The sequence below is a fragment of the Eretmochelys imbricata genome, chromosome 2 (genome assembly GCF_965152235.1).
Source record: "Eretmochelys imbricata isolate rEreImb1 chromosome 2, rEreImb1.hap1, whole genome shotgun sequence".
Lineage (NCBI taxonomy): Eukaryota > Metazoa > Chordata > Testudines > Cheloniidae > Eretmochelys > Eretmochelys imbricata.
In genome coordinates, this window is record NC_135573.1 from 227,947,388 (window position 1) to 227,963,333 (window position 15,946).

The following is a 15,946-nucleotide window of genomic DNA, read 5'->3' on the forward strand; positions in this document are numbered from 1 at the left end:
AAAGTTCTTATCCTTAGGGAGGTGTCAAAAATATTCTGCATGATACAGTAGTGTTTGAAAGCTTTGTCCTGATCCATCTTCTAGATGATACAGCAATGCAGGCATTTCATCTTTGCAAGGTTTGGGTTATTCTGAAAGTGATTTAACACACCACATGTGTTCAAAAACATCTGTCAAAATCTAGAGCGACTGAAGTATGGTACAAAAACTCTTTGCACAGTGAAGGATTATGTTTTTAAGGCAGTGATAAGGCTGGTTTCTGCCCAGGATCATCATCATGTGGTGAATTTTCAGAAACGTTGCATAGATCAGATTACAACATCATGGCACTTGCAATTTCAAAGGAAGTCTGTTGGTAGAAGAAATCCTTCATTTAATCTTTAGCACATTTCTAGGCTTGAACAGGACTCTGAATTGAACCTTCACTCTCCTTTTTTATGCATCAGTAGTCTTGTCATTTGTCAGTTGTTCCCTGTCAGCCATGTCGTCTTGAGGAGGTCTAGCTCTGTCAAAGAAGCCGCACTACAGAAAACAAGGCAACAGAGAAATCACAATAAGGCAGCCACATGATTGTTCTCCTGAAGCTCATGCTCCTTTCCTCTAACCTCCACCCCTCACCATGTTGAGCCTTAACTTAGGGGCTCTTCTTTGCTCCTAGCTGTCACATGGAGTCAACAGACCTAGTTGCATTAGTATGAACTACTCACTTGAATCAGGGTTGTGGAATTGGGCCCATTGTTTATAAGCTCTTGGGAGCAGTGACATTGCCCTTTATGTTGGTAATTACATATATAAACCCACTATATATTGGGAATTCCAGGAGATTTTAAGAATGCACTGAGGTGTAACAGAACCATTCTGCAAACTACTGAACACCCTCAACTCTTATCAAGTCAGTGGAAGTTGAAGGAGATTAGCATCTTGTGAGATCACCTTAAATGCCACCATTTTTTTGCGCTCTGTAGCTGCTATATATAAATAAAATATTAAATATATTCTAGTGAATTTAAGGTTCTACAGGAAAGGCATAAACAGCATGAAAGTAGTGACATAAAAAAGTCCCATCATATGATAAAATACACAATAAAAATGAACACAAAGGGGTGGCATTAGACATCTGACTGAGATAAGTTTAAATCATTGTAATAAATTCAAAAAAATGAACAATAGTAGTAATGTCTTTGCCTTCCTTCCATCATACACACACAGTTTGTTACCTTTTTCTCCAATTAAATGTATTTTTGTAGAGAAAAATTAAGAATTTTTTAAAATTAAGGGAAACGTGCTACAGAGGAAAACATTAGAAATGCCGTGAACAGAGAAAAGCCATCCAGTCCATCATATGGTACCTGTCCTTTCAGAAGAAATAGTGCTTCTGTCCATGTAGGGTGCTGCACTATTATTATTTAATACATGTTGTGATAAAGTTCCACCTCTACCTTGGTGGGTCCTGCGCTTACTGGCGGATTTTGCTCACCACAGAGATTCACAGTAGTCCTCAGTTTGGCCACTTTCGTGGCTCAAATCTGCCATTCACTCAGATAACCTCAGCATTGGCCAGCATGGGAAAAAAAAAGTAAGAACAATCCCGCAGTCTCTGCTGATCCACCATGTGGGTCGGGGAACAGCCCAGAGACCTTCCCCTCTGGTGGAACCTCCTGTGTTGGATCAGGAGTTGGGAGGTTTGGGGGGAACCCAGGTCCGCCCTCTACCCCAGGTTCCAGCCCAGCGCCCTGTGAACTGCAGCTGTGTAGAGTGCCTTCTGGAACAGCTGCGTGACAGCTACAACTCCCTGGGCTACTTCCCCATGGCCTCCTCCCAACACCTTCTTTGTCCTCACCACACAGGACCTTCCTCCTGATGTCTAATAACGCTTGTAATCCTCAGTCCTCCAGCAGCACGTCCTCTCACTCCCAGTTCCTTACACACCCCTCACTAACTGGAGTGAGAGCCTTTTTAAACCCAGGTGCCCTGATTAGCCTGCCTTAATTGATTCTAGTAGCCTCTTGATTGGCTGCAGGTGTTCTAATCAGCCTGTCTGCCTTAATTGTTTCCAGAAAGTTCCTGATTGTTCTGGAACCTTCCCTGTTACCTTACCCAGGGAAAAGGGACCGTACTTAACCTGGGGCTAATATATCTGCCTTCTATCACTCTCCTATAGCCATCTGGCCTGATCCTGTCACAATATATACAATGTTCAAAGTAGGAAAAGTGCTTTACTCTTTGGGCAGGGATCTTGTCTCCCTATTGTTTTGAAAAGCGCTTTCCATTCTTTGAATGCAGTCCTGGCTTCACTGATGTCAACAGCAACCTTCTCATTGACTTCAATGGAGCCAGAATTTCACCCTTTGGTGCCAGAGAGATAATACAGCATTCTCAATGGACAATAGCATTTTGCATCCCAGGGTGCTATGTTGCAGTGATATATTCTTCTGAAAGACTGGATAGATTATTAATTATTTTCTATTCATAACATTTGTTGTGAAGACAGTGAGAGTTTTAGGTGGACGAGGAAAGCTGGATTGGACCCCAGAGTGTAAACAAAAATCTATATTTAGTAAAGCTGCTTATGACAGTCACTATTAAAAGCCTGATTTGAATGTTGTCATCAACAGTAACTCTAATGACACAGTTTGTGTTTATCCCAATTCAGAAGTGGTTACAGTAAGGCACAATTACTGAAGGAATTTCAAATCAGTGAAATAAAGTGACAAAGGGATGAGCAGCTGGCCTTGAGTTGGGAGGCCATTTTACAGGGCTAGCTTAAAGATCGTTGAGAGATGACACTTTTTCCAAGGACTAAGTGATGGGTAGAAACGACTTCAACTTCTAGTGTTATAAGGGATGTTTCCAGGAACCCTGAAGAAGAAGATTGTCTTAAAACCTGTGAAATAAAAATCAACCAACTCACTGACTGTGAATCTGATAACTTGTAATTAAAAAAAAAATCAGAGACAACCTGGTAATATTAAAAGAAATCTCCTTAAAAGTAATCTCCTCCCAAATTGGGTGAGGGATTGTATAATTATGTGCTAACAAAAATGGCAGTTCCTTAAGGATTCAAGGAAAATGAAACAAAAATGCTTTGTGAACCTAAACACTCCAGAAAGAAGATCATAAGTCTTCAGAATCAGAGCCAAACTCTGTAAAACCATTTATAACCAGACTTTCATAACAAAGAAGACTTTGAAAGCAATGTCCCTTCACAAAAGTCAGCAACATAAGCATGTCATCATATGCTACATCAAAGAAGACATAAGTCTATTGTTGCTTTTGCTCCAAACTCTTAAAGGTCACAGGTTCCAATTTGTCTCTCTCGCTCTCTCTCTCTCTTTTTTTTTTGGTTGGTCATCCTAAATCTTGTAAGTATCCTTCCAAGTTTCATTAAGTAAATAATAATAATACAACATACCTTCCACAAAGCTAAGGTCAAAATAGCCAGAACCAACAATCCAAGGAGTATTGCTAGTATTATAACCCATAAAGGGATTACAAAGGAGACATTTGGAGTAGCCCAGATGATAGAAGTTCTTATCTGAAACGAAAAGACATGAGTTGTAAATGAATAATAATAAATGAAACCAGAAAATGAACACAATGAAATTGCCAGATTAGAAACATATACTGCCCACAGTTCTTGTACATCAACTTTATTTGCTGCAACTTTATTCACAATAATCCTTAAAAATGGGATTTGCACAGACAAATATAACTCTTATATTAGACATAATATAAAATATTTTCACCCACTGAATATAGAATCACTCTGAAGCTCAACAAATTAACAGTAAATGCTTCAAAACCATACAAGGAACCAAACTCTGCTCTCAGTTACACCAGTGTAAAATCCAGAGTAATATCATTGTCTTAAATAGTCTGAACAATGGTGTAAACAAGAACCAATTTCAGCCTAAGTTCTCTACTGGAACTAAAATATGTACCATCTACATAATATGTTGTAATCTAAAATCTTTTGCTGACAAACCAATACAATTTTTTTTAATATTACCTTATGTTTCAGCTAAGCAGCCCAAGAGCTAAACTCCTCATATAGAACATGTCATCCATGTAATATAAGCATAATGCACAAAAATACCATTGTTTTTGAACTCTTAGTTACATTTTGAACTCTCACACTTGAAGGAAGCCTAGTATACATGTAAAATGACCATTTTAATGTATTGAGATGTAATCGGAAAGTATAGCAACAACTCTCTCATTGTCTGTGGCTCTAGAAAGCAGCAGGTGTGGATAATATGTGAATTATGAGGAGCTAAGGTCTTCCCACTGATTTTACAAAATCATCTAGATTCCAAGCCTTCATTGTAACAAATGAAGCTAACAGCTCTTCTAGTTTTTTCCCCTCCCGTCTTCCCAATAAATTATCTCCTGGCTCTCTGCTCCATACCTCATATCCAGTTCATTCTACTCCCTCAGATACTGCTCAAAGCTCTCCTCATCAATCTCACTTGTTACTTTGTTTCTCTCAGATGTTTCTAAGTTGAAAGAGTTAGCTTGAGCTTTCCTTATCTCCTTACTCATAGGTTACATCCTCTGTCATCTTCCTCTAGCTTTCTTCTTTTACTTTGCACTAGGAAGTTTTCTTGGGTTTTCTGCTGGACCCATCTCACATACTCCTCTTCAGCCTAAGTAGAGTAAGTTTGTGGCAGATGGAACTCATCCTGCTCTTCATGATGGAAAGCAACCACCAGGAAGTTTTCACAGCAAATTGATTATATGCCTTCTGAAGCTATCTTCTACTTTTACTGCTTGAGGTACTGCCAGGAAATCAGAGTCCTTACTTATTGAGTCTGCTGCTTACTGCTAGTCCCTCTGCCACATTCTAGGCTCAAATAATTTAGTCCAATATTGTATCCTTCTGGTGTCTGCCAAGATTTTTCTCACTCTCTCTCTTGGCCCTCGTCTTGACAGCTAAGTCTCTTTTTCATCAAATTCTTCCATGCAGACTCCCCTTTTCCCTTATCATTAAATAATAATTAACTCATCAGGATCTAGATTTAGCTGTTCTGGTGCTCCTCTCACTTACACCAGTGTAAAACAGAACCATCTCCACTGAAATCAACAGAGCTACACTAGTGTAAAACTAGTGAAAGAGGAGAATCGGGTCCAACTTTTTCAGCCCTGACAAAAATTCTCCATTTGCTAAGCTTTGGCTATTAGCTAACTGGCCAATTATAACCAAATAGTTCTGAACTTACTAATTCACTTTAATGGAGTATTCAATTTGAAGATTGATGATGACCTCTTGGCCCTTAGAATGAGTCATTTTAGTGATTAAGATTCTAAGGACAGGTCTACACTACAGCCAGGATAGATGCTCTGAGATCGATTTACTGGTGGTCGATTTTGCGGGTCTAGTAAAGACCCGCCAAATTGACTGCAAATCGCTCTCCAGTCAACCCCTGTACTCTACCCCCGATGAGAAGAGTAAGGTAAGTCGACAGGAGAGTTTCTCCCATCAACCCCTCGCAGTGTAGACCCCATGGTAACTCGACCTAAGGTACGTTGACTCCAGCTACATTATTCACGTAGCTGGAGTTGCGTAGTGTAGGTCGACTTATCGTAGTAGTGTAGACATAGCCCCTGTGATGGACAAGTGCCAAGTTAACTCCACTCCTTCTGTCTGTGTTTCTTGCTTTTTTTTTTAAAAACAGTATCTCCAACTTTCTTTGTGAACCTGATCTTTCTCTTTCTTTCTCCCTCCCTCCCTTGATCATGGCCTCCCTCTCTTTTTGTAAGCACCAGCAGACCCTTTCCCTGCTTCCAACTACCATCATTCCTAACTGCATAAGCCAGTCCTTTCCACATGTTCCATCTCTGTGCCTCTAGTTCCTGGTCTGAGGCAGCACTTGCAGAGTTAGCAGGCGGAGAGCGGTGGGAGGATTGGTATGGCCTAATAAGATACATCTGTCTACACTTCTAGACTGCAGTCACTGTAGTATCTGGGTTCTGTTACCTGATTCAAAATCAAAGTGAGTAGGGTTATACTGAAAGAAGGACGAAAATCTATGTTCTGGATAACAGTCCTGACCTAACAAGGCTAGAACACTTATCTTCCAGCTACAATGTATCCTGTGGGTTCCCCAGAAGACACTCAGAAACTGTCCAGTCCTTATGTTTAACACTAAGATTGGCCAGAGTCCCACTGATTAAATGCCAACATTGTTAGACATATTGTCATTGATCTTGTAACGGAAACATTCAGCTACCATGCTTCTCCACTGCAGCTGGGAACACTTATTGAACCCTGATACTGCATTCATTTGTAAACATGCTCCATAGGAATTTGGATGCAAATATGCAAAAAATCATATATTCTTTATCCAATAAAATTAAGTGAAATTTGTTTCCTTTCTCAAATAAACACCACAAAACTCCCACTACCCTCCAAACACTCCCTTTCCCCACATACCAGGGTAAAAGGAATAGATTCCACCACTGTAGTTTTTTTCACATCTTATAGGGCATTGCAGAATGTTGTAGGCTTTCTACACCACTTGGTTCAGCAGTAACAGTGGAGGCCTCCTAGTTTAATATATTAATAAATATTTTGAATGGCTTTTCTTGTGTCTCACAGCAATTCTGTATCCGGCATTAAAATGCAAGGGCATCAGGAATGAGAGCAAAGTCAGCTGCTCTGTCTGCAGTCACTGCACACAGAAAACTCTGTCATGGATAATAATGAATTGGTACAAAAGGCCTATCTGGCCAAAATAGTCATGAGAGTTGTAGAGATGAGTGGCTGCACAAAATCTGTAACAGAGCAAGGCACTGACTAACGGGGAGAAGAATTTCTCTCTGCTGCTTAAATATTATGGTGGGAACCCTGAGGTAAATCTTGTAGGCTCAGATTAAGTATTGAGCAAGGGATAAGAATGGATTAAAAACAAAAAACCCCTCACAGACAGCCCAAGAAGAGAGACTGATAAGATATATCTGAAACAAAGTGCTGTCTCTGTTGGAAAAGTTCTTGGTTCCCGATACTTCAAGAGCAAGGAGTAATATTTCTATCTGAATATGATCAAAGACTATAGGCCTGTGGCCAACTTCACATACATCAGTTCCACACTGGTGTAATTCATTTGACTTCAGTAGAATTGCTGTCATAAAGGGGTGCAGCACTGGGACCTAGTACTGGTGTTACTTGTCTGAGGCTGCTGGTGACAAGAAAGAAGCAGTAAAGCAAGACCTACAGGCACGTCAAGAAACCTTTGAAATTTGCAACCAGAAGCTGACCTAAGTAGCACCTTCTATCAGCCTGAATCTGATGGACTCAGAGAAAACTTATTTGCCTGCAATATTGTTGTGATAAAGCCATTGCTGATCTTAATATCTTGAACCAAATTCACACCTGGTGTAAGCAGTAATGCAGGGTACTTAAATGCAGTAGGCCCAGGAGTCAAAGAAATTGCACGAGGGATAATATTGACAATTGTAACAGGTCATTATAAAAAAAGACAACACACCTACAAGAAATTATCCAGTTATGTATGGGTGGGTAAAGAGCCAGTTGGTGACAGTTTCTTGACACTGCACATTTTAAACAAGAAAATAACTAGAGGGCTAGGCAAGTGGCCAGTAGACATTACAGCTAGCTGCTTTATTTTTTGTTTAAAGACCTTTGAATAAGTCATGACCATCTAATTGTGCACATAGGGCCTGATCTAAGTCCTACAGAAATCAATGGAAAGAATCCCATTGACTTCAACAGGCTTTGGATCAGGCTCAAAGCTTGCTTATGTAACTACAGCCTCCTCTCACTGTTACCTTATCCCCTCTCACCCATCCCTTTCATTTGTTTGTTGCACTCATTTGTTGTACCGTGTCCCAATTTAGATCATAAACACGTTAGGTTAGGTAATGTGTGTTATTATGGTTTTGGCGGAGCATCTTACACAATGGGGTACCATTCCTAATTGGGACTTCTGAGTGCTCCACTAATACAAATAATAACTAATGATGAATTGTGAACCAATTATCACCTTGCCAGTCTGAGTGGGAGCTGCAACCCTTTCCCTTACCCTTCATTGGTACCTTTTGTCTTTTAAGGTGGTAAGCAATTTGCCGCAAGGCTGTGCCATCCTCCTATCACCCTCTATAAAGCTTACAATTTATGTAACATCAATAAAAAGCCTTAATCCTGTGCAGGTGCATAGTGTAACACTCACGAGGTTCAGAGTGTTGCATAAATCAGGCAGTGCAGGGGAAGATGGTCTTTTATTAAGGAGAGCGCTGCTGCATGGTCACCAAATTATGCCAATCTTGTAGCAGGAGTAAGGCCAGAGAAGGGAATACACAGCTAAAGGCCTTATTTACACCTTTTTATCACACCTAAACCCACGTCTCCTCACCCATGCCCATTCTCCACCAACCCCATGCACCTCTTTGTCTTGTGTTCTTGAAAGCAAAGCAGTGGTGGTGCGAGCTGTTTGTAATTTACTTCCTCTGAATGGGAAGGACTATGCCTAATGCGTAACCCTAGCTGTGCCTACACAAAGCCTGCACTCACACTAGCCTTAGAACATAACAACCCTGTGTTCCCCGCTGCGCACTGCACAAGGCCTAATAATGCAGTCACTGATAGACAACTTGAGAATGCTGGCTCTGAACACCCACAGGAAGAGGCTGGCACAGAAGAAAGAACAAAACATCCTTCCAGTTTTTGTCTTCCTTATTCTAATATCTACACAGCGGACCATATGTCATGCACACTCTCCACAAACAGTTTTTACTTATGATTTTGATTTAGGACAGATTTGTGTTATTTCAACTTGGATATCTGCACTTCTCCATGTGGTTTCAGATTTAGTGCTAGGGGAGCAGAGCCAGTTAACATTTTGAGGGGGTTTACCTGTTTTCATCTGAAGTTACAAGGATTTGGAATTTTTGTACAAGATTTACATGTTTGGCAGCAGAATTTTGATGCATTTTGGTTTTCCTACATGGCTAATGCTAATTTTTTCCCCTATGTTGAACAAAGCAAATGGCTTGTGCTTTCCTCTGTCATGATGAAGGGATTCACATCAGGGATGCAGCAGCAGGCCATAGTGATTTTCTGCCTGTTACATTGCTGCGGGAGCTGCTGAAGTGGAGAGCTGGAATCTGAGGGGAGCACACTTCTGTGTCTGTGTGTGTGTGTGTGTGTGTGGATTCACCCACCTGTGACAATGAGGACTGCCAGGAGCAAAAAGTAAAGTTGTGGTGCGGTAGGTGACAGTATAGCTCACAAGGAAGTGTGTGGGAGCCTATTAATTTCATTGGGTGATCTCTGGTTCTTGTGTTATGTGAAGGGGTAAATTACACCACTGATGATTTTATAGACCTCTACCATATCCCCCCTTAGTCATAGCTCTTCTAAACTGAATAGTCCCAGTCTTTGTAATCTCTCCTCGTGGAGAAGCTGTTCCATACCCCACATCATTTACTTTGCCCTTCTCTGTAGCTTTTTCAATGCTAATATATCTTTTTTCGAGATGGGGCGACCAAAAATGTATGCATGTTCAAGGTGTGGGAGTACCAGGGATTTATATAGCAGCGTTACAATATTTTCTGTCTTATTATCTATCCCCTTCCTAGTGGAAGCATTCTGTTCGCTTTTATGACTGCTGCTGCACATTGAGCAGATGTTTTCAGAGAACTATCCACAATGTGTAAACTATCCACTATTTTGAGTCATAACAATTAATTTAGACCCCATAATTTTGTATGTATAGTTGGGATTATTTTCCAATGTGCATTACTTTTCATTTATCAACATTGAATTTCATCTGCTATTTTGTTGCCCAGACACCCAGTTTGGTGTGATTCCTTTGTCACTCTTCACAGTCAGCTTTGGACTTAATTATTTTCAGTAAGTTAGTATCATCTGCAAACTTTGTCACCTCACGGTTTACCCCCTTTTCCCGATCATTTATGATAATGTTGAACTCTACCAGTCCTAGTACAGATCCTTTGGGGACCCCACTATTTACCTCTCTTCATTGAGAAAACTGACTCTTTATTCCTACCCTTTGTTTTTTATCATTTAACTGGTTATTGATCTATGAGAGGACCTTCCCATTTACCCCATGACTGCTTACTTTGCTTAAAAGCTTTTAATCTAAGACCTTGCCAAAGGCTTTCTGAAAGTTGAAGTACAGTGGCACCCTCCTATCAAGTATACTAATTTTTAGGGTTGCAAAGTTTAAAGGGTAGAGTGATATTACAAATTTAAGCACATATTTCTCCCAGTGTGCATTAAAATAGCCACATAGAAATTAAGCAAACCATTTTCAGGTAAGTTCCTGTTGTTTCTGATAATGCATGCTGTTTAGGGATAATCTAGAAAACAACATTTAAAATAAAATGAAGAATTTAAATCCTTTCACATGTAGCTGTGTACTATACTATACTATACACTATACTATACTATACTATGCTTACATAAGTTGTGGAATCTCCTTCACTGGAGGTTTTTAAAAAGAGATTTGATAGTCATCTGTCTTGGATAGTTGAAACACAACAAATCCTGTATCTTAGCAGAGGGTTAGACTAGATGACCCTTGCAGTCCCTTCTAATCCTCTGGTTCTATGATTCTATATCAATTGGATCACCTTGTCCGTATACTTGCTGGCAACCTCAAAGAATACTAATAAATTTGTGAGGCATAATTTCCCTTTACAAAAGCCGTGTTGACTCTTCTCCCACATATCATGTTCATCTATGTCTGATAATTCAATTTTTTACTAAAGTTTCAACCAATTTGCCTGATACTGTATTTAGGCTTATGGCCTGTAATTGCCAGGATTGCCTCTGGAGACTTTTAAAAAAATCAAAGTTACATTAGCTATCCTCATATCATCTGGTACAGAGGCTGATTTAAGCAACAGATTGCATAACATAGTTAGTAATTGTGCAATTTCATATTTGGAGTCCTTCAGAACTCTTAGGTGGATACCATCTGGTTTATTATGGTTTAATTTACCAATTTGTTCCAAAGCCTCATCTACTGACACCTCAATCTAGGACAGTTCTTTAGATTTTGTTACCTAAAAAGTATGGCTGTCATGTTGGAATCTCCCTGTCTTCCTCTGCAGTGAAGACAGATGCAAAGAATTAAATTTAGCTTCTTTGCAATGGCCTTGTCTTGAGTGCTCCTTTAGCATCCTGATCATCCAGGAGTCCCACTGATTGGCAGGCTTTCTGCTTTGGATGTACTTTTAAATGTTTTTTGCTGTTAGATTTTGTCTTTTGCTAGTCTCTCTTCAAATTCTTTTTTGGCCTGCCTAATTATACTTTTACACATGACTTGCCAGAGTTTGTGCACTTTTCTGTTTTCCTCCAGACAGGTCCAAACTGTAGCCTAGAAAGTGCCTGTGTTCGGCTAGTTAATTCACAGATCATGGTCCTGTTGGAAATGCAGAAACTGCGTTTATCTTTGTGTCTTGTAAAGTGTTGAGCACTTCCAGCATTAAATAAATAACTAAGCAAATCATAGTGCCAAATAGGATGCTCATTGCAATGTTAACCTTTTATCTTTATTCCTTTTGGAAACAGTTTTATTATTAAAATGCCAGCTTATTCATAGCTATCTGATTTATCTGCTATTTTAAGAAACAGTAGCTTTAAGTTAGTTATTCTTGTAATGCCATTGCTACTTCAATAACATTACAGCCAATTAATCTGCTTTTCATCTAATCTTTAATCATTTTTCTTACAGGGGTTGATAGATCATAAATAACCTCTTTAATACTCCTACATTTTACCATCAAACATTTACAGTATAATGTTCTTGTATATTTTGAAAAAATGCCCAAAGCAATAAGTAAAAGTTCCCCTGAGCTTGGTATCATAATTAATATTGACATTTGTGTTTACATATTATAATGCCTTGTGTAAACAGACTTCTTAGGGATTACAAGGCTGTTTAAAATAAACATACCCAGTAGTTCATACTGTATAACACTGTTTAAAACAAAAGAGTAAAAAAAGTGTATTAAAACCAGCTTTGTTCACTGTAGAAAAATTGATCAAACAAACTATGCCAAAGTCATTCTGAGTAGATCCTATTATACATTTAAGATAAGAAAAGTAATTTTATTTTTATCAAATACAAAACTTGATTTTGTATTTATCAAATACAAAATCAAGAGTCACATAACCAAAGTCAAGGAAGTTACCAGCTATACTAATGCCATACCTCAGTCTTTACTACAAAGAATTTCCTGTGCAAACATTACTGAAGGAATGCATAAAATCTTATTTACAATAATTATATCTAGACTAAAATGGCAATTTCCTCTTGAACATTACAGCCTTCAGCAAGAAAGAACTTCCAGTTGTACAATATACAGGTCTGATTCAAAGCCCATTGAAGTCAATGGAAAGACTCCCCTTTACATTTTCGATTTAGGATCAGGCCCCATTACAGAGTGCTACTGAACAGCAGGAGTAAACAGTTCCTAAGGCTCATCTGATCTATTTAGTTTTATTGTAATTGATTCACCATTCAGTTATGTTTCCAGCATCCTCCTCTTTCCCGACCATGTACAATATAAGCACCATATCCCATGACAAAAATACCATGCTCTAAATCCCTCAAAGACTCGTGTAAATGCTTAATTTTAACTTTACCAATATTCCCATTGAAGTTAACTGATTATTTACATACTTAAAATTAAATATGTACAAAAGTCTGCTGTATAAATTATAATCTCCACTCATTTCATCAGACCTTTTTCTGAATCAGCCAACAGTACTGTGTCATCTGCACAGAGAAATGTTATTCACCGATTTTGCATTCATCTTTATACTGTCTTCTGTTTCTTCAGTTAATTTAATCAAATACTCTATAAATGTTGAATCAAGAAGGTGACGTTATACAACCTCGTCTGACTCCTCTCTTGATCTCCATTAGATTTAAATTTTCATCTCCCTTTATAATTGCCTTCTGATGCCAGTATAATTATTTTAATACTTTTGTATCAATCAATTCTGACAGATTGTAATGTATTGAGCAAACTGTGGTCATATGCAAGGATCCTGGGAAAACATGCAGGATCCCAATGTATGACTGAGCTGTATGGCAAGTAAGAAATTATTGCTACTTCGGAAGAATCATTGTAGGAAATGGAAAATTGGATATTGAAATCAGCACCAGAATAGCAAGAGCAAAAGGGTAAGTAATGGCTGCTATACCTCCACAAGGTCATGAGACCAGGCCATATGCCTCTGGATTCCATCTTGGGATGTCAGTGTTTTTCCACAAAATGAGTTTTGGAACATATGTTCCAGCCATATGCTAAAGCTACATAAGGCAGGCGGTGACATCATCCGTGATTCTTCACTCCCCACACAAGACGATGCCTGGAAACACCTGAGCAACAAAGACTGAACTGGGGAAAGTGCTGGACTCAGGCGAAAGGGATTCCTAGCCTCTGTATGAAAGATCTGGGGATTCCAAGCTGTAAAGCAAGTGCAGCTTGTCCCTTAAGAATCTGTAAGCCTGCTTGTACCATCTCTCAGGGTGAGAATTTGGTAATTCTTATCCTATCTTTCTAGTATCTTAGGCTTAGTTTGCATTTTTGTTTATTTTGTTTATTTGCTTTGATCAGTTTGCTATCACTTATAATCACTTAAAATCCATCTTTTGTAGTTAATAAACTTGTTTTTGCTTTATTTAAACCAGTGAGTTGCAGTGAAGTGTGTGGGAAATTGTAGCTCAAGGGGCAAAGGCTGTTGCATTTCCTTTCCACATTGAGGGGGAGGCGAACTGGTTAATAAATTCATACTGGTCAGGGTTTTGACCAGGGCAGGATGGTACAGCTCTCAGGTCTAGGCTGGGAAGCTGGTGGTTATTTTGGCTGTAGCCTCTCTATTGTTGGTTCACATGCAGTGGCTGGTCAGAAAGTCTTTATGTAACTGCAGCTTGGTGTGTCCCTACCCATGTGTATGCTGGTGGAAGTGTAGGACCGGGCGTGGGTCTGCTGCTTGTCACAGCAGCACAGTGAGAGAGGGAGCCCAGGCTGGTGGCTCAGAGGGCTCAGTGGTACTCCAGTGCCAGGTGGCACCCTGGGGGGAATCTGTCACACAAACCTACAGTAAAGAGATTCCACATAAGTAGTAGTAGCATTTTGGGGGTATGCTGTATTTATTACAATATATCTTACCTAAACTCCAAGCTTATGGAGGGTGCAAGTAATTTATGAAGTATAATCATGTTGCAAATTGATTTTAAAAAATGTTACAATCGTTATTCTGCCCCTTGCCCTGTCTCACAAAAAGACAAACTTCCAAATAAATCCTTGGATAGATACTTTCAAACCACAAGCACGGATCTTTTACAGAAAGAGCAAAAAATATGAAGTATTGCTGAACTTCAAGAAAAATTCTTCTCACAAGTGAAACTTCAAAAGATCTTGTGCACATATCACATCAAGCTGTAGAGTTGGCAAACATCCACTGTGATAGTCAGATAGGAGAAGACATAAAAGCACTATAATTTTTCAACATTTTACAGTTGCCATAACAGGAATTGTGCGTAAATCATCTACACCAAATAACACGCATTCTACTGGAGTAAAAGAATAAAAAAGGCTTATCTGATCATTTAGTAGATCATCTGAGACTTGTTGAGAACAGCAGGCTATCACCTGTGGCAAAGCACTTCAGACCAGATGGATGCAGTATGATCAACAATGTTCTGTGCAACATGTGTTTCTATTATGGAACACGTTGCAGAAAACACAAATAACTTGAATTTATCATTCAGCTTGGAGCCTTTGAACCCCTCTGGATGAACACAGTATATTGAGCATCAAAACTTGCCGGGTGCAATCCTGGCCCTATTGATGTCAGTGGGAGTTTTGCCATTGACTTCAGTGAGGCCAGGATTTCACCCTCTGTTTCCAAGTCTAAACATAAATTAACTATACAACAAGCACCTGTTCAAAAAAGGAGTGATCCAAAGGAAGAAACATTCTATAGCTTGAATCCCATACAATATATTTTGCTTGTGTAAATCTAAACCTAAACTATATTGGTTTTATGGACCAGAAAATATTCTGTTCCTTAGTAGGACTCATAGATAGACAGATTATAATTTGTTGGCTCAGGATTTAATTTTAGGTTTGAATTGATTGATCTTATATCTTTTGTAAAGAATGAGGACTGAGAATGATAAACCTCCTTAAATATGTAGAACAAAAAGGCTTCAGGTTTTGGACTACTATGGTGCACTCACATGTTATTTATTTATTTCATTTAGTACTGGCAAATGAGTTCTCCCTTGCATTCATTTAAAAAATAAAATTGAACACCTATATGAACAGACTCTTCTACTTTATTCCCAACATTTAGTTCTTTGCCAACAACAAAAATGTAAAACCCCACAGGGCCAGAAACTGGGACCACATCAGATTCTGGGTCATTGATGTCTCCACATCACCACAGGAGGCTTAGGCTGTATGCTGCCTGCCTCCTGATGCTTCACTCTTGTTTTGCCCTCTGGCCTGCCTCAGATTCTAACCTTCAGGCATCCAACTCGGCCTGACTCACGACTCCTTCTGCTCCTGACTCATGACTCCCACTGGGTCTGACTGCTCATGCCCCACTCATGACAATTTGTTCAGACCAACCTTCACCCTGGCCCCCAAATCCATCCAACCCCCTCACAGATGATGGAGGCAGTGGGCTGCCTTCCAACCATCAGCTCCCTGAGGGCCCATGAGCTGCAGGACTAAGTCACCTGTCTGCAGGTGAGAACTTCACACTAAAGACCCACTCTATGCAGTGTGCACTGGAAGCACAGAACCTTCTCACTGCTGCTGCTCACTTCTAATGGTTTGTGGCTGATGTTGAACAGAATGAGGTGGCCCACCTTTACCAGTACTGCTGGGGGCTCAATGATGAGGTAAAAGACGAGCTAGTCTGTGTGGAACATCCCAC

General features: G+C 39.5%; 1 protein-coding gene across 1 annotated transcript in view; it reads right to left on the bottom strand.

The window, feature by feature from the left end:
• Positions 1–435: 435 nt before the first annotated feature.
• Positions 436–15,946, bottom strand: part of ITGA8 (integrin subunit alpha 8) — a 170,057-nt gene continuing 154,546 nt past the window's right edge. Inside the window, 2 exon segments of the mRNA XM_077809430.1 lie at positions 436–522; positions 3,413–3,535. Of these exon segments, the coding sequence (XP_077665556.1) occupies positions 436–522; positions 3,413–3,535 (210 nt within the window).